The 19,944-nt window shown below is 36.6% G+C and overlaps 2 protein-coding genes across 5 annotated transcripts in view; one reads left to right on the top strand and one right to left on the bottom strand.

Annotated features, from left to right (window-relative positions):
* The window catches only part of LOC127976968 (N-terminal EF-hand calcium-binding protein 2-like), a 93,834-nt gene extending 79,764 nt beyond the window's left edge, over positions 1–14,070 (top strand). For 2 of the 4 annotated variants that reach the window (XM_052581564.1, XM_052581563.1), the window contains exons 9-13: positions 2,958–3,014; positions 7,312–7,424; positions 9,500–9,577; positions 11,253–11,344; positions 12,576–14,070. In XM_052581564.1, the coding sequence (XP_052437524.1) occupies positions 2,958–3,014; positions 7,312–7,424; positions 9,500–9,577; positions 11,253–11,344; positions 12,576–12,604 (369 nt within the window). In that variant the 3' untranslated portion in view covers positions 12,605–14,070. The remainder of the gene's footprint in view (positions 1–2,957; positions 3,015–7,311; positions 7,425–9,499; positions 9,578–11,252; positions 11,345–12,575) is intronic. The other 2 variants (XM_052581566.1, XM_052581565.1) reach the window with 1 other exon arrangement.
* A 152-nt stretch (positions 14,071–14,222) lies between these two features.
* Positions 14,223–19,538, bottom strand: slc38a8a (solute carrier family 38 member 8a). Its single transcript, XM_052581569.1, has 10 exons — positions 19,350–19,538; positions 18,875–19,073; positions 18,593–18,749; positions 17,829–17,933; positions 17,541–17,598; positions 16,961–17,075; positions 15,904–16,051; positions 15,621–15,820; positions 15,289–15,340; positions 14,223–15,183 (listed from the first exon to the last, which is right to left on the bottom strand). The coding sequence occupies exons 1-10, from the start codon at positions 19,536–19,538 to the stop codon at positions 15,081–15,083; spliced, it is 1,326 nt and encodes a 441-aa protein (XP_052437529.1). The 3' UTR covers positions 14,223–15,080.
* Positions 19,539–19,944: the final 406 nt, after the last annotated feature.

The raw sequence follows: 19,944 nt of genomic DNA on the forward strand, positions 1-19,944 counted from the left end.
GGTTCTTATTTCTGGAGCTAAAATTAGCCAAACCAACATGGCTGGTTTATTCTTCTCTCAGTGGAAGGTAGGTTCTGACACATCCTGGTGAATTGGAGGATATCTGGGGTTGAGCAGCAGAAACTCCTGTGGTACTGGATGATATTTAGATTTTTGTCCAGACAAACTAACAAGGATGTGAGCATATACAATCAATTTTATAAAGCAGGAAGAGAAATATCATGAAGAGTGTCATTTTAATGAATTAATTTATTTAATTAACTATTATTTTCTGATATGCACTTCTGTTCAAAAGATAGGGGTCAGAATTATTTTTTTTTTTTTTTAATTTTAAGAAATGAAAATGTTTATTCAACAGGGAGGCTATAAATTGAGCTGAGATGACAGTAGAAAAAAAGTTATCTTAATAACATTCTGTTCATCAAATACATTTTAAAAACTGTAATCACAGTTTACACAAAATTATTAAGCAGCAAAACTGTTGTCAACATTGATAATAATAAGAAATGTTTCTTGAGCATCAAATCAGCATATTAGAGTGATTTCTGAAGGGTCATGACAGTAGCAGTAAAGACTGGAGTAATGACTGCTGACAATTCAGCGTTGCATCACAGGAATAAATAAAAATGAAAAAATGTAAATAGAAAACTCTTTTTTTAAATTGTAATCACATATCACATTATTACAGTTTATCTTACTGTATTTTTAGTTAATTAAATACAGCCTTGGTGAGCATAAGAGACTTCTTTTAAAACATTAAAAAAAAATCTATATTTTATATAGATATTTATAAAATATCTATATATTTTACTGTCTTTCATCTGATGGACTACGATGCTTTACACAGTAGTATTATTAGCTCATTCTGGTTTTTTATATTGTTTGAATAGAAATAATTGATTGTAGTTTATCCAATGCTACACCTACTTAGACCTAATAGTACTACAAAAAATGTGTGTGTTTATGTGTGTGTGTGTGTGTGTGTGTGTGTGTATATATATATATATATATATATATATATATATATATATATATATATATATTGTTTTGTTGTTATCATTTTTTAGGCATGATAATATCATAGTATCATAAGGTAAAACAACGCAATATTTTGAAATGTTATTCTTTTCTAACCACCCCAGCAATCAATGCAACCTTTTGCAATTGCAATCATTATAGTTTGGCTTGCCTTCAAAGTTCTCAAATCAGTGACATTTTTTTCCAGTTGTCTTGTCGAACCTTTAGTTCTTCTGCACAGTCCCTGTGAGATCTGCCATTGTTGATCAGTACAACCAGACCTGCAGCACAGCTGGGTCTGTGCAGGATTTAACACATGCTCCTCTAAACATCCATCTTCAGAGCCTTCAGTTTAACTGAAATGTCAAACATAGCACTGTACATCTGTCTTGTCCTGTCCCCCATTCTCACTATCGCTTTAGCAGACAGGACAGCCTGATTTTGGTGACCCGCTTTGACTTACAGCTGGATCCAGTCATCAGAACGCTCTTGTTGTCTGCATAATGTGTAGGAAACGCATAATTTCCTTTTCCATCCAGTTGTGGCACCCTGATAGCCTCCGATCACTGTGGAGACTAACACTCAAGCCCTTCCTGCAGTATTCATACTCAACAGTGCGGCGGTTGTCATTCTTGCTATTATTTTTGATGGATAACACGCCATCACTTTTCTCAGTGAGAGAGACAGCTGCACGAATTTGTGGCATCATTACCGGCCATTATGTTCTCTGTCATTCCCTGATGGGAAAGAATATTCCACACTATCCCTGTTCACTTATGAATGGACTGACAGAAGATACCAGCACATCCTTTTTATGAAGCACATAATGATTCATACATTTCGATGGTGTTAACTTTTCAGAGAAACAGTCCCTATTTTTGGTATATAGTGAGAATATTTGAAATATATACAGTTTTTGTTTTGAGCATTTTTTATTATGTGCATACATCATTAGATCCGAGTGACAGTGCTTCTAGCCTCTACATGGAAGAAGGGAAATAATACTTGCAGGCTTTCTTTCACTGCTCAGATTCTTCATACTAGTAAACATGCCTGCAAAGAGCAACATTTCTACCGTATTTTTCAGACTATAAGTCGCCTCAGTCCAAAAATACGTCATGATGAGGAAAAAAAACATAAGTCACTCTGGACTATAAGTCGCATTTATTTAGAACCAAGCACCGATAGAAAACATTACCATTTACAGCCACGAGAGGGCGATCTATGTTTTCAGTGTAGGCTACAGGAGCACTGAGCAGCATAGAGCGCCCTCTGGCGGCTGTACACGGTAATGTTTTCTATTGGTTAATTTCTCTTGGTTCATTTCTCTCAGTTCATGTCAAATTAATTTTGATAAATAAGTCGCACCTGACTATAAGTCGCAGGACCAGCCAAACTATGAAAAAAGTGTGACTTATAGTCCGGAAAATACGGTAGTTTGAAAAGAATCGAAGTCAAGAATAAACTAGTATGTCCTTAAAGGATAAGTTCACCTAAATTGACAATTCTGTCATGAATTACTCAACATTATGTTGTTCCAATCCTGTGAGACCTTCGTTCATCTTTGGAACACAAATTAAGGTATTTTTTTTATTAAACCCGAAATGATTTAGATGAAAAATATCTTAATCTGTGTTTCAAAGATGAAGATGGTCTTATTAGTTTGGAACAACATGAGGGTAAGTAATTAATGACCGAATGCCTGTGTTGTTACTTTTTGTCAGATATTTATGAAAACATTTGAAAAATATTCATACATAAACTACATAAACTTTTTAGTAAAATTGTTTCTTATTGTAAAGTCAGGGAGATGTGTTTAAGTGATTCATCTCTCATGAGCTCACCTGATTGATTGTTCACGAACAGACAGCAGCAGTGAAGGGCAGCTGAGGGGGACAGTGAATTCACTAGTGGCTTTTCTGTTCTGGTTTTTGTTGCAGACATTATGGTTTGACCTACATCAACGACTAACAGACACTGATGGCACAACTAGCGCAGTAAGTACTAAAGCACGTCTTGTATACCAAAGAGCATGATGAAAAATGCATAAAATCCTCAAAGAAAATGCATGACCAATTTCACCTTTTCCCTCTATGTTAAAACACAAAAGCAGCGCTAATGCTAAAAAGCAGTGAATAAACCCATGGCAAATCAAGCTTGACTCCTTGCGGGTCTCTTCAGATCTCTTCATGCTGTTCTACACACCTGCAGCAAATCTGCTACCTGTTCCTCAGGATTTAACCACATTTCTTTCTCAATATTAAAGCACCAGCTTTGCGTTTCATGGCAGCATGCTCTGGGAGTCATTTGTGCTTCAAAAAGATTAGCGGCAGTATCACACTACTCCTCACCTGGCCACAAATCAGTCCAACTCTGTGGATCAGCGATACACACAGCAGCGCATGCACAGAAATATCATACTATTTTGTTCAGTTAAACTGTGGGAAAGCTGGGATTTCATCTCTTGTAGAACTTTGTGATTTAAAAGTTTTTGATCTAATAAAGAAATGATTGCCGTGCTTAAAAATAGAAAAATGCAACTGAGTTCAGTGTGTAACAGAGATCTTAGTTCAAATTGACTCCCATCTTATTGACATCGGAGGGATCAGGGGGAATTGAATCATTCCTTTTTATCCATTAATCCTTGTCAATTTCAGGACAAAATGGGGATTGAGCAGGTTCCACCTGACGGCTTCAGCGTGTGCGTCTGTGTTTGTTGGTTAACACAAGCTTTATTTTGGGACCCGGAAGATATTTCTGGAATGAATTGATCACACCAGTCTTTCCTGCCGTGAATATTACACAGAACAGAAAAGAGCCATATTAAAACAATGACTGTGCCATTTCTGAGCTATTTTGTTTACAAGTGATTATTGCTTCATTTGCGTGTAGTAAATTGCATGCATTTTGACATTTAGATGACAAGAGAACATTTTAAAGAAATGAACCTAATTTTGATAACAAGAAACATTTTGGTATGAACAGTAATGCTGAGCATTTAAAAGAAAAGGGAGCAGGTACAGGTAGCGTTGTAGATCTGTATTACAGCAGTAGTGTATTTCTTCATATATTTGAATATGTATGAATGCATTTATTAGCATATGATTATCGCTACTTGGGTTTTGGTTTTCCTCCTGTAAATATTTAATAATAATGATCTTCACACAGGTTGTACATTTCACACATATATAAGCAAAATGTTCAGGCATCACATCTGCAATGTGTTGCCGCCTCCAAATATAAGAAAACTGTGGCTTTTTGAAATCTATAACACAGTGGAGATGCTGCAAGAAGCGAGAGATTTTATCTTCTCTTCAAGACAGTTTTATAGAGCGTGGACTAATGACTGATCAGTCCAACAGCTCAATGCATCTGTTAGCTCAGCACTTTATACTTTACACGCTGTGTGCACTGACTCTTACACCACCTGCAGTGCTTGTCTTGATTGGCCAGGAGGAATATAAATCAGCTGTCTACTGATAAAACCACTAAAGATAGACAGTAAGAGAAAGGGAAAGCTGTCTGAAGGAGTTATACAACTACATATCTGAAAGCCATCTTTGCTCATTTAGAAGAAATTATCATGGGTTGGACGCAGAGGGGGAGAGCGAGCGGCTCTGATTTATGCCTCTCAGACTTTAACAAAGCAGCTCATTTTCAGAGTTCAAAAGGGGAGAAATTAAAACACAATTTAGTCAGTGTTGCCAGTAAAAAGGAAAATAGGGATAGAAAGATGCCAATCAGAAATAAATGGGATGGTATTCCCCAGTTTCCACGGTAACGGTGAAATTTCTCAAAGAATTGTATTTTTTATGGACTTGTATTGTACCGGAGACACTCTCTTCACTTGCATTGTAGGAAATTGTGCACATAAAATACTCCCTCCTCTCTTAGTGTTTCTGTGTGTGTGTCTGATGCATAATGCAGAAGTCGAGCAGTTCAACTCCACATGGGGGTCTTTAGGGTTCATTAGTTTAGGTTCCCTTCTGAGCTAAAGAGAAACTGAAACACACACATACATACACATCATACACGAAGCACATTCACCACATCAGGGATGGCTAATTCCACATAAGCCCAAATGAGAGACATTGCAGTACAACCAAGAAATATTGCTAAAGGAAATGATAACCGGCTCCAATCAGAGCGAGAGATTTAAGGATTCTAATATTACAATATCCCACTGAGCCCAAAGCCTCTTAACAGTTACACTATGGGTTACATTTGCTTCATCTACAGAGCTTTGTTTTATCACTTTATTCCACAGCGCTGAGTCTGTGAAGCACCCTTGCTGTTCAAACAAACACTGAAGACTAATGAAAGACATTAGTGCAATCAGTCGCATTGCAGCTTGTTCGGATCAGCCACATGTCGAAATGCTAAGAAAATTGGATTCAGAATCCTTGTGCATTCCTCTAATTATTCGTACATACCCATCAGATCAGGCCTCCAGTGGAGGAGAATGGGAAAACACAATGATACTTATTGAGTTTTGTGTAGGTTGGGTAATGTAGTGTTTCTAATTGCATTCTGGCTACTGTTGGGTGGCATAGTGCTCTTGATTAAGTTTAGGGTTTATTACGAGGCTTCTGCTCTTTTATTGCCCTCCCCTTTGGGGAACAGGACGGGTGTCAAATCAAAGGGGCTAATGGTTTTCGCTTGGGTTTTATCTTTCTCACCTGCTGGGGAACAGCACATGCTCCATTAAAGATGTGACGCCTTAGTTGTAGCATAGACTACATAAAAAATACACCCAAAAACATACCCTTTCTTCACTATTTAATGGCTGTAAATTATTATTTGTGTTGCGGTGAGGATGTTTGGTTGTAATATGGCATATGAAAGTTATAGGCAAACCCAGACAGAATCTAAAGACTTTTTCTTTAGGGGAAATCTAAATAATTCTGCTGAGTTCACCAAGTGCAGTGGCCCTGCTTATAGGATAATATACACAACTGTTCAAAAGTTTGGGGAAGCTCACCAAGGCTGCATTTATTTTTAAAATTATAAATTATAAAAACGGTAATATTGTGAAATATTATTACAATTTAAAACTAAACTTTCCTTATTTTACTGTTTTAATATGCTGATTTGGTGCTCAAACAAAATGTTTATTATATATTATTATTATTATTATTATTATTATTATCAATGTTTATGTATCAGAAGTTCTGCTTATTTCTGCATAAACCGTCATCATTTTTCAGGATTTTCTTGATGAATATAAAGTTCAAAAGAATAGCATTTATTTTAAATTGAAATCTTCTGTAACACAAATGTTTTTACAGTCACTTTTGATGAATTCACTGTATTCACTTGTTAAATAAAAGTATTTCTTTCTTTCCTTCTGATACCCAAAAGTTTGAACTGTGGTGTATCATAAACACTTCAAAGGATATTACTTGATTTTATGATTTTTCATTTCAGCATATAAATCCAGATGTTAATCAGTGCGTCGGGCTCCTCAGGGTGCTCTGCAGTCTTCCAAGCAATTATTACATTTAAACCTATAATTTCTTAGTCTGTTGCAGGGTAATATCAGTTATTTAATCAAATCTTTCAGACTTGAAAAAACTGGTTCAAGATGACAGCACCAATTTTGAAAGAAGTGGGAGGTCTGAGTGACATGTTACACGAGAGGTGCAATTATATGAAATAGACAAGTCATTTCCGTTAAGTTCTAGATCCTTCTGGAAATGTTATGAAGTTTTCTTTTCTTCTCTGTTTGTTGCAAAGGCCAGTTTTAAAGCCAGTACTGTCCTTTATGTGGTGGCCAGCCACACTCCCACAATTCTACATCATTTAGATTACACTGGGAATTAATTAGTTACTTAGGCGACAATCCAAAAGAGTTGCTGTATTGATTTTACAGTCTGGTATATATCACATTTATTTCTCATTCTCCTACAGGAATAACCATATGTAGATCTTGCATAACCCTTCAGCTGCAGTATGACCATGGCTCTTATTTAATGAGGCATTTTTCCTTGCTTTTGTTAAACAGGGTTAGACCTACGTGTTCATAACTTATGATTTTTAAACCCTTGCACTGTGATTTCATTCTCTAAATATGTCTGGAGTTATTTATTTAGCCTAAAGAGAATATTAAGTTAATATTAACATCAAGACAAATGTTAATAATATTCAGTGTACATAAACTTTGCATGCATTTTAACCACAAGACATTGCCATTATTATCCCCACAGACTCACAGTTTTCATTATGTATCCAGACTATTGGAAACCAATCTGCTGCTTTGTCTCCGTCTCTTTCAATCTCTTTCCCTTTCTGCAGTCTCTCTACCTGATCCGCAAGGAGATGAAAGTTTCCCAGAAGCAGCTGGGAGACTTCTGCGAGGCCCTGAAACAATACCTGAAGAATGTGTCTGCTCAGAGAGACTGTTTCCAGTGAGTTGAGTTCATGTGTTTGTCTTAAGCTTGACCTTCTAGTGAGTATTTTTTTGAATTCCCTCCTTATGTCTCAATGCATCATATTAAATCCAACCATGCATGTCAGTATGATGGTACAAATGTATTGTTTTGTTTTTTGTGATGTTAGACTGTGTATATTAGGCAAGGCAAATTTTATTTACAGCGCACAAGTTTAACACAAGCGTAGTTGATCCAAAGTGCTTTACAATCAAAAATAAATCAGAATTCAAAAGAAAGAAAAAATATTTCATGTATGTCAAAGTGTCTGCTGCAGGGTAGCAAAAACTATACAGCTATGCGTTTCTTAGAGAATGAACCATGTCTCAACACTGTGTATTTATCCCTGATGTGTTGAAATATGACACTGTATCGTTTAGCCTCCTGTAGATAAAGATGGCAGGCGAGCAGAGGGGAGTGTTGTTCTACTTCATGAATTAATGATGAAACTGGATAAACAATTGCTGTTTTTTCTGCAGAGTTATTACAGTGTTTACAAAGCCCTAAAAGATCCCAATGTGTGTCCTGATTTTTTTTTTTTTTTTTTATCAGAAGGTTATCCAGTTGTGTTCCCTGGTTAAACCTAGATAGGTTACCACATTTATTTTATTTTATTCTTAACAAATGAACACTTCAATTTTTCAGCAAGTATGCAACAAACTGATCAAAAATGCCAGTAAATGCTTAGGCCTACACATTGAATCCTGAGAATTCAGGGGAAAAAGGTTTCTGTTTCTACAAAAAAGCATTAAGCAGCACAAATGTTTTCAACAATGATTAACAGAAATTTTAACTGAGAACAACCTTTTTCAAAAACATTTGAAAAAGGTTACAAAAACTGACCCCAAACTTTTAAACAGTAGTTACTTCATTTAGAATTTTTTGGTCAGGCCACAACAGAGCATTTTTCAGCCGCACAGGATAAAATATTAATGTTAGAGCAGTAAGTAAAATAGGTCCTTTGTAATGTTTCTCAAGGAAGCTCCCCGAGTCTTTTCTCTGAGAGAGGGCTTTGTGTGTGCAGCATTTTGTACTGCCGCCATGATTCACATCAGACTAGTGAATAATTGATCAGTGAGAACATCTGCAAGCTTCTGCAAAGACCCAACTGATGTTGAACTGTCATCTCTGTAGCCTCCCTTTTATCTGCCTGCTTTCTTTCAACTTTGCACCTCTCTATTACTCTCTCTTCATGTTCTGTTTGTGAAAAATTTAAAGGTTCCTTTTTTTGAGGACCCAGTTGAAGGCAGTTGAACAGTGACTGAAATTCTGTTTAGTTTTTTTTACAACCGCTCATTTCATTTAAATAAACTCTTACAACTCAATAACACCAAGCCAAACCAAAACTGAACACATTTACTGTCTTAACACACGTTCTGTGAAAGATTCATCGGACCAAGGTAATGCCATACAGGATAATGTTGATTAAAGTCACATAGCTCACATTTAGTCTGCATTCTGGCATGTAACACCCACCTTTCACCATCCAAATCGTTCTTGTCCTATATTTGTTCTTATTTTTTCTTGTTTCTATCTTATATGCATCAAATTACAGATGTAAAATGGATGGCAAAAACAATTAACATTGACTTGAAGCAGCTACAGCTGCTGGAGACATGACCTGGCAGCTTCTCTAACACGTAGGCGACCTAAGATTAAGTAAAGCTTGAATCATTTCCCCATCCAGAAAGCACTAAAAACGCTACTAGCTGCAGTTTTGCTGCCTCTAATGAAAGTTTGAGGTGCGCGTGGGGATTGTCTGAACTGGCTGATGTTTAGACTTCTGTTGATTTATTGAGCTAATGCTAATCATTGCTACAGCTGCAGCCCTTTAGGCAATAAAAAAGCAGAGCAGGAATTGTGAGGAGGTACTGCCATCAAGTGGAGGGTCATTCAGTACATAGGATAATTATTGTTCTGTTTACATTTTGTATATGATTTTTAAATAGATTTGTTTCTATTTTCTATCAGCCTGCTAAATGTTTTTTCATGGAAATTTTAAAGCAGTGTACGGTTGTTTTTTCACTTTTGTACTTCTGTTCGTCTCTGTCCAGTGTGACAGCTGTGCGGCTGCCTGACGGCCTTTCCTTTGTGGTGTATGAGTTCTGGGACGGAGAGGAGGAATGGAAGAGGTACAGTAAAACACCTTTCCTCCTGTGTTGTGGCTAGAAGGGATTCAGCTACAGCTAGTCTTGCCAAATCTTGTTTAATAATTGTTTTCTTCACTGTCCGTTTCAATTTTTCCATCTGGCCATCTGGCAAGAGTTTAAGAGATTTTGGTACACAGGACTTTGCCACAATTTTTATGTCCATTTAATTTAATGCTTCCTGTCCATCCGGTGAGATTTTGTCACTTCCGTCCATAGTTCAACCATGACTCAGGGTTTATTTCTCTAAATTGTACTCATCTTGATTGCTATTATCACTTGAATTATCTTGAGACAAAACACGAAAACAAACTTTCACTTTGAAGTTCGGTTAATTTTTGTTCAAGCACAAAATGCGTTTCATATATAGTTTCAATTACAATAATAATACGTTTTATTTATATAGCGCCTTTCCAGAGCTCAAGGACACTTGACAATAAACAAACAACAATAAAGGCAATTAACAAAGAGAGCAGACAGAACAACAGTAGGCAATTGTGAGTGAAAAATTTTTTTTTTTTTTAAAACCAACTAAGAACTATAACATTCAGAAAATAGGTGTGTTTTGAGCATGGATTTGAATTCAGAGATAGTGTTAACAGAACGGAATGATCGGGGGAGAGAGTTCCACATTTTGGGCGCAACAACACTGAATGATCTGGTCCCCATTGAAGCAAGGCGATGCCGAGGGACAACGAGAAGGCTGGAATCAGCGGAACATAAAGAGCGAGTAGGGGTGAAGAGGATAAGCAGGTTACAGAGGTAGGGGGGAGCAAGGCCGTGCAGAGACTTAAAAGTGAGAAGGAGAATTTTGAATTTAATACGGTAAGCCACAGGAAGCCAGTGAAGTTCATGCAGAATTGGGGAAATATGTGCAGAACACTTGGTGTGGGTGAGTAGTCTAGCAGCAGAGTTTTGAATATATTGTAATTTGGAAATGGAGCTAGCTGGTAGGCCAATGAGAAGTGCATTTCAGTAATCAAGACATGAGGTGACAAATGCATGGATGACAGTTTCAGCATCTGAGTTACTGATAAAGGGACAGAGCTGAGCGATACGACGTAGATGAAAGAATGCTAATTTTGTGATGGAATTAATGAGAGAGTGGAAAGATAAAGAGGAATCAAAAATTACACCAAGATTTTTAACAGTACTAGATGGTTTGATAAGAGAGCCAGCGATCTCACAGGTGAAGTTGGTAGGAATTTTATTAGTGAGTGATGAAGGTCCAGTGAAAATAATCTCAGTTTTGTCCATGTTAAGTTTTAGAAAATTTGAATGAAGCCAATCTTTTATTTCATGTACACAAGCAGAGATTTTGTCAGTTGTGAAAGATAAAGTTGATTTACAGGTAGTATATAATTGAATGTCGTCAGCGTAAAAATGATAATTGAAACCATGACAGCGGAGGATCTAACCAAGAAGGGATTATATAGATTATAAATAATAATGGCCCAAGAACGGATCCCTGAGGGACACCTTGCTTCAGGGGGACAGTGGGTGAGCGAAAATTCTGAAGTGAAATGTAGAACAGTCAATTCAATTGGTATAACAGTTTCAATACATTAACAATATATTATTGCTGCAACTGTGCATCTGAAGAACTTAGAGGGTTTGTTTTTTTTCGTTCCTTTTCTAACCTTCTCTGCTTCTCTCTCAGGCACCTTCAGACTGCAGCTTGCAAGGCTTTCCAGCATGTGAAAGTGGATACTCTGTGCCAGCCCGAGGCTGTGTCCGCTGTCGCTGTGCCTGGTGCGTTCCACTGCTACCAGGCGTAGGGCTTGGGCATTGGTCCCAAACCAGCCTTTGATGCTACTTTTCTGTGTCTTGTCTAGTCTGCGTGGTGATGTCCTTACGTTTCACAGCCATTATATATTCCTACCTGCCCTACAGCATTACTCTCATTTTCAGCATGCCTTTCCTCTGACATTTTCTGCATTGATACCTTTTGAAGTTCAAACTCTCTCAAGCTTAGTTCAGCTATATGTAAGGAGACAGCTTGTGCAAAACATACAATGTAATTATCCTGCATAGTTGTAAATAGGAGTGGCCTATAACACCATCTCTCTCTTATGCACATTTTAGAGAGGCCTTTTATTGTGACCAGCCTAAGGCACACTGCACACTCATGCTGTCAAATCTGCAACTTGATATACCACACCTGTAAAGTGGATGGATTATCTCGGCAAAGGAAAAGTGCTCACTAACTCAGATTTAGACAGATTTGTGAACAGTATTTGAGAGAAATAGGCCTTTTGTGTACATTTAAAAAGTCTTAGATCTTTTGAGTTCAGCTCATGAAAAATGGAGGCAAAAAAAAAATTATATATATATATATATATATAAAGATGTGTGTGTGTGTGTGTGTGTGTGTGTGTGTGTGTGTGTGTGTGTGTGTGTGTGTGTGTGTGTATAACATAGTAGTGGGCTGTATAGTACCAAAAAATTTAACAGAATATATGTTTTTGTTTAATGTTATTTATAATTATATATTTAATTTATACAATTTTATTTAATGTATAACATTACAACTGTTCAAAATACCTCATATTGAAGATTATCTTATTTTAATAATAAAAGTAATGAATATTGCAATAAATCTCAATAGCTCAGTTGCAATAATCTATATTAATAATTACTTGAATTTGTATGGATTTCATCTGTTCAGTCTTGCCTATTACAATACGAAGAAAACGTCTGATAGACCTATTTTTTCCCGTAAAAAGACCTGCTTTGATTCTCCATCACACATTCTGATATTCCATTGCATAATGCAAACACTTCATCTTAATCACTCTTGTGATGTGAAGTGATATCAACAGCCTTGTGGTGTCGTTTTGCACAACCACAACAGAACGTTGTTGTGTCTAATGTCAGTTGACATATTTGTATAAACAAAGACAGAAAGTTGAGGCATTAAACATCTGTTGTAAACTCTTGTTTCTCTTTAATAATGACACTGACTCTGTCTATCTCTTTCTAGCCGCCTGGTGCAGCTTGAACAGGGACTGAGAAGCGAGCCGGTCCGCAGGTGGAACATTCCCCCTTATGGCTGAAAACCTTCTCTTCTTCTCCTCTTCCTCCCTCTCTATCCCTCTGTCACCGTCCCTGCTATCTTAACTACCCCCTTTCTCTCTGCGCTCTCCCCACTATTATCCCCTCCTCTTTTGTAATTACTTGTTTACACAGTATCCATTTGATATTGAGCCAAATGTAGTGCTGGCATCAGACGCCAGACACAGTATCGTTTCCCTCTTCACCCTCCATTGCAACATACAGAAACAACATTAAAACTCCCCAGAGCATTTGGGAACCTCACCTAGTTGATTCACATTTGAAATATCAACTTACGGTACATAAATAGTCTCTTCTAAGTAAATGAGGCTGATTAATATTTCATCCCCATTCAAACACACATCCGCTGCTTTGCAAACAGTTCCCTGTGGTACAACTTCTGAGAAGACAAAAACTGTGCAGCAAAGTATTTCTACAGCCGTCCATGGACAATAGCATTTCTGTAATGGTCATTTGATACTAGCTATAGGTTGGTGTTATAAGTCCTTTGAACCGTATCTTCATGACACATTTGTGTAACACACTGAGTCACGTAAAGAGACATGAGCATGACGTATTCTGCCAGTCAAAGGGCCTACATTTACAACACACCAAATAAACATCTAGTCCAAAAGCACAATGTACCTGAAGTATAGATGAAATGCTTATGTAAATGAGATTTGCTGATAGAGAGGAGAGAATATCCTGAGTAATAACAGAATTATATTGAATAATTTATGTTGATAATTTCTGAAAGATAACATATGGATCTAGGAAGAGTGCGTAGCGTTAGAGAGTGACATTCAATTATTATTCAATCCATTTTATTGCTTCTCTGCAATTGACCATTTTGGCATCAAATCATGTCAGTTCTCAGCACAAGCAAAAAAGATTTTTCAAAGTAGGTCAGACATTCACATCTCACATTTGCTGATCAGTAACTCAAAGGCTGTTGTATTTGTGGTTGGCTCAATGTGTAAACTACTCAAAACCAACACGGCCCAAACTCAAGCATTCCTTTCCGTTTGCTTTCCCACCAATCCTGCCTTCTTTTTGGTTTGTTTATCCCTCACAGTGAGTGCATGTTACAAATGAATGTCCAGTAAATGATTTGCCGTAGAATTTAGCTATGCTACTTTAAATGGATTTTGTGCATTTCTTATTTTCTTTTATATAACTCCAGGAACGGAACAAAACATCTATGTATGAAATGAATAAACCTTACTATATGAGCAGTCACTTTTAATGGCATTGTTTGATGAAATACTACTTCTTATACCCATGTATGTTTCCGTATACTGGCTTTCTCTCTTAAAAGTGAGTGTAGAGATTTATTGCAGGGATGCAAAGTATTCTATTCGTCTGAAATTTGTTAAAATTCTAGATTATGTAGTGCTGCTATTCAATAAAGTTCTGAAAAAGGATCGGTCATTGCATTTATTTTTTTTCAGTCATTGGCTGTCAAAATGGATTTAGATGATTTACCTTGTCACATTCAATTATTCAAAGACTATTCATACAAAAATGTATTTATTATTTAACAAATTCACTTAGGTGTGCAAAAGCGTTTCCAATGAATTAAAAAAAGAAAAGAAAAAAAAAGGTCTAAATATTAAGGCATAGTTCACCCAAAAATGAAAATCACTCACCCTGACGTCGGTCCAAACTCGTAAGACCTTTGTCTATCTTCAGAATACAAATTATATATTTTTTGATGAAATCCGAGAGCTTTCTGAACCTCCATAGACAGCAATGCAACTACTATGTTCAAGGCCCAGAAAAGTAGTAAGGATATAATTAAAATAGCCCATGTGACATCAGTGGTTCAATCTTAATGTTATAAAGCTACAAGGATACTTTTGTGGTGCATGGTACTCTTGTGAATGTGGACTGAAGACTGAAACAGAAGAGAAGAAATGGTTGAACAAGGTTATTTTTGCTTTCTTTGCTCACAAAATGTATTCTCATAGCTTTATAACAATATGGTTGAACAACTGATGTCACATGGACTATTTTAATTATGTCCTTACTATGTTTTTAGGCCTTGAATGTGTCAGTTGTGTTGCTGTTTGGGTCAGAAAGCTCTTGGATCGTATTACAAAAAACAAAATGTATATGTGTTCTGAAGATGAACGAAGGTATTACGGGTTTGAAATGACGTGAGGGTGAGTAAATTACAGAATTTTAATTTTTGAGTTGAACTATCCCTTTAACTTTAAAAAAGCTCACATCTATCCAAACATGAAATTGGTCATTAAAATTGCAGAACATTACATGACAATATTTCAACGTTCAGATTTACATTGCTTGTTCGTCTGAGGTATTTCACACAAAGCTGGTTGCACATTTGTACAACAGTCTCCATTTTTAAGGAATTATTCCATACATGCAATGTCTAAAATTATTCCAAACCATACAAATAAAAGTCATGGTGTTAAATTTCACTCAGGAGTTGCATGATCGCAATAGAAGTGCTCTGGCCAAAAATATAGGTACCACAGAAAAGTGTGAACATTCCCCACGTGACCAGAAGATATCTGGTGGAAAATGCACAAAAACAAAAGGTTATTGTACATGTAATAGAAAAAGCATTAAACATACAGGATACTTGAACTACAATATTTCTACCCCACTTTACTCACCTCATTGTAAGAGAAACTGACTCTGACTGCACCACAAATATTAGGCAAAGTCCTTCAATAAAAAGAATTAAAGATTATATAATATACACGTAATGCTACAAAGAAAAGCAGTAAAAGATTCACATTATATTAAAATTCAGAGCTGAAACCATTATTCTTTTTTTAAATGGTCATAAAGAGAACTAGTTTTTTTTATAAATCAGAATGCAAATATAAAAATACACAATCCCCTTTACAAATGTCAGTATTCATTTTTCAGTTAATAAATTCATTTCAACACACATCATGTGGCCTTGTAAAATATATCAACAGAAGACACAATGCACAATTACCTGGAAATATAAAGATAAAGAAAGCACCGACTCCTCCGACAATGCCGATCACTTTGCTAATGTCTGGAACAAACACTGCGATGAGAAGAGTGATGGTGACCCAGGCTGTGGTCAAGGCAACACGCGTCCGGCTCTCATAGGTCCCCGTCACTGCTGTGTGTTTGTGTCGTCGCCGCAGCAGCGGATCCTGAATCACAGATCTACAGATGTGTCAATAAATCTATATACTGTATGTGCAAGAAACTATTCTCCTAATAGCCATAAGACACAGTTTGCTGCATACCTTCCGAGCAGGACAATGATGGGGTAGATGGTGATGATTGAGATTCCAAACAGCAGCCTGGCAATGATCATGGCCACATCACCCCCACTGTACGACATCAGAATATCAGGAGTTACGTTCTTCCCAAACATCAGATACCCAAAGACTCCTACGGAATAGTCCTTGTTAACAAATCAGCTGTTCAATATGCAGCAGTACACAAAGAAGTTACACTTTATTTTGTCCACTTTAGACATTCCACTAACGAGAAGTAACTTAGTTCAGCTACATGTCAACCGACTCTCATTAGAGTATTAGTAAACCGTTAGGGTTAGTAGAATAAGTTGACATGTCCTTGTAGTTACTTACAGCCAGGAGAATGTGAGTTGGGGAGCATAAAAAAAAAAAAAATTACTCCAAGGACTGCTATTTGACATGTAGTTACATATAGTTAGTAAAATATTTAAAATGAACTATCAAAATAGAGTGTTACCAACAAATATATGTCTAATCAACCATTACACTCTCCTTAATAAAAAAAAAAGTGATCTAGTATAAGCTAAGAGGACTAATGTCAATATATATAAAACCCAAGTTTCAGTTAAACCCTAAACCTTCAAATCTTTGCACAGCAGCCAGTGCAATGTGAACTAATTTTGTCTTCCTTAAATTCACTTAAATGCTCTTGGGTTCAGTTACTTTAAAGAGGATTCAAATATGTGCATAAGAACTATTGTTCTGAGGTTTGCTGTTGGGAAGACTTCATGTCTTTGAAAGTCTATAATGCTCACCTGCAGTTATTTGATCAAAACTTTAGTAAAAACCGCAATGTTGAGAAATATTATAATTTAAGATAACTTTTCTTTCTTTACTTTAGTTTGTGATGGAAAAGCTGATTTTCAGCAGACAGTCATTAATTTTAAATAGAATTGTCTTTGTCTTTATTCTCACTTTTAATAAATGCATCCTTACAAAAAAAACGTTAACATGTACAAAAAAAAATAACAATAAAAATATATATATACACATGAAGCATGATTCCATATTAAGTTTCAGTAAATACATTGTAATTACTGACCAGTGAGTGAGTAGATGATGAGGCAGATGAACATGGACACCACAGAGATGAAGACCCAGTGTGACAACTTCCTGTTTTCCATACTACTGTAGACAGCAACGCAGGCCTCGTGGCACTGAAACAGACACAGTATGAGCACAAGCACAGCTGTGTTCAAAAATCTGATCTCCAGCGCACTTTGCCTACACCAAAAAAAAGATTTTCTTGTAATAACTTTCTGCACTAGCCCATTTCTCACCGATTCCCTTGCTGCACAGCTCTTTTCATATCTCCATTTCCTCCTCCTCTTCATTCCCGCCTCATAATCAATCAGCCTCGGGCAGCGGACACAGAGTAATTCAGCGCTCTTCTGCCATGCCCGTGGACTTTTATGACATTTTTTACAATCCCCAGGCGTTAACAAATTAAACCCACCTCAAAGATGCCCCATATTTCATGCTTTGCATTTGAATTAAATATTAAAGCGAAAGCAAAAACAATTCGGCTTCCCATCATTTGTGGACCAGAGTGATGATATTCAATGAAAGAATTTCCTCAAATGCGAAATGCCAGTTTGTTGAATAAAAGCATAAAAACTTACCTGAAAGCCAAAACAAATAGTCGGGATGACGCTGAACATCGAAGCCCATGAGCTTACTCTAAATAATAAAAAAATATTATAGTAGTTAAGCAGGCACCTTCAAAGATAAAAGTTCTGTGATTTTTTTTGTTTTCAGTTAAATGAGCCCATTACATTCTCAACAACAGTCGTTCAGCATGACAGTAAGGTTTGTTTAGGCACAGCAAGAGGAAAAGACGGTTCTGAAGATGCTGAGAACCTTAATACAATTTGCGACAAAATCTGAAAGCTCTGTCACTCCACACTCACCCACTGCTGTAAAGAGGAGACAGATTGATCTCATGGACGGGCCTCATGTAGTATTTCACAATGATGGCTACAGTGAGATACACGGCAGCAAAAGTTCCTAGAACACTGAGCAAAAATAAATATAAAGACTATTGATGATGAGAAAATAAATGCTGCGGACATTAAACAAATGATCTTGATGATGTGTGGGGAAGAAAGCTTTGCTTATTAGTCAGAGGAGAGTCATTTTAAAGCTATTCAAAATGCTGTGCACTGCCACAGCAATCGAGCATAAAAGTCCTAATGAAAAACAGAAGCAATAACAGCGCTTCATAAAATTCATGAGAGCACAATCACAGTCTTTTTACTTTCTTACTCTCTCCACCTAAACAGGCGTCCCACAGTTTCGAACAATCAAATCCAAAAACCATTCCAAGTCTCAAAAGAGCACACATTTCACTAAAAAGCACCAATTTAAAATCATTCACTCACAAATGGGACATCACTGGTGACTTTAGCACTTGAAAACACAATAACCTCCATAAAACAAACCTGCTTTGACATCTTAACTGAACCAGGGTTAATTATGTAATTATTTATAATTACAATGATAATTACAACTATTAATATTTTAAATTATATATATATATATATATATATATATATATATATATATATATATATATATATATATATATTTAGTTTTAGTTAACAATAATAACACTGTTCTGAATAATATAGTCAAGAAAATAAGCAAAAAAAACTGTCAGAATACAGTTCCTCACCTGGTATACTTCTGTATGCTGATCTCCTTCGAGACGGAGAGAGGGAAAATGAAGAAGAGACACAGAAGAAACAGAGCAAACCTCTGGTCTGTGTACCAGTAGTAGGGCATCTCTGATTCTGGCAATCCTGTGATTAACTCATATATCGAGACACACACTGGGAGAAATAAATGGAGATGACTCTATGTGAGGTTTATCTTAGATGATTACTTACAAAAACAATATATGAGCAATTAGTAATAATAAAAAAAAAAGTCCGATTAAAGGCTTTACATTGCTTACATTTCTGAAGCTGGTCGGCAACTATGACCAGAAAAGCAACAGATATGAAGAAGAGGTTGAAGACATAGCATATCTCACAGAGGTGTCCTATGGCAGGACCGCACACATCTCTGACCACAGCCTGATATGTGTTTTGTCCACTGACTGAAGATGAATAGCCCAAGATGACAAGTCCACTGACCAGGAACACAAGAGAAATCTGTGTAGAACAGAAATGTATCATAGGCTATAATATCATGAACAGAATGAAAATAAGTGGAAATATGTTATTCAGACATTATAGAGTTAGCAATATGCATCTACTGAACAAAAGGTTCTCTCAAATGATCATTGGATTGGATTTAATAGAAAGATAATTATTTTAGTGTAGCCTACACAAGATCGATTTGGTAGAAGCCACAGTGAAGAAACAAGGTTAAAAGAGCCATAAAATATTTTAACAATCAGTTATTCATCGTAGTAAAGAGTTACTTGCCATTTCTACAAGGACAGCAGAGTGAATTCCTCCAGCTTTCTCAAACGCCCAGGGAAAGATGAGAAGCCCAGCACCCAGCGCGGACTTCAGCAAGATGAAAACCGCTCCTAACGAGCCCAACTTGGGTACGCCTGTGTCCAGACCAGGGTTTGTTAAAAAGTTAATGCTCTCTTTAGCCAGCTCCTCCATGTTCGTCCCTGTTTGGATTGCTCTCTAAAGAAAGCTCAAACTTTACCTCAGGTGAATGGGGGGTGGGAGCTTGATGTTTCAGGCCAATCAAGCGCTCCTCCATGACTTTGAGAAACAAACCCAGTTTGATTCGTCAATTTAGTCAAAAGCATTTGGGTTCGAACAATAAGACAATTTACAATGGCACTACATTAATGTTGATCAGATTAAATTTACTCCACTGATAATGCTGTTCAAAACCCTAACAGTGGTCTTTATGTAGGTAGGTCAAGAACCAACGATTCAAAATAAAATATACTAAACAAGACCAGCTATGACCAGACTGGAAGACCATCTTAAATTGGTTTTAGCCATTTAAGGGAACGGTTAATAAAAATATTTAAGCATTATTAAATTCACTAACAAA

The sequence above is a fragment of the Carassius gibelio genome, chromosome B18, assembly GCF_023724105.1.
Source record: "Carassius gibelio isolate Cgi1373 ecotype wild population from Czech Republic chromosome B18, carGib1.2-hapl.c, whole genome shotgun sequence".
NCBI lineage: Eukaryota > Metazoa > Chordata > Actinopteri > Cypriniformes > Cyprinidae > Carassius > Carassius gibelio.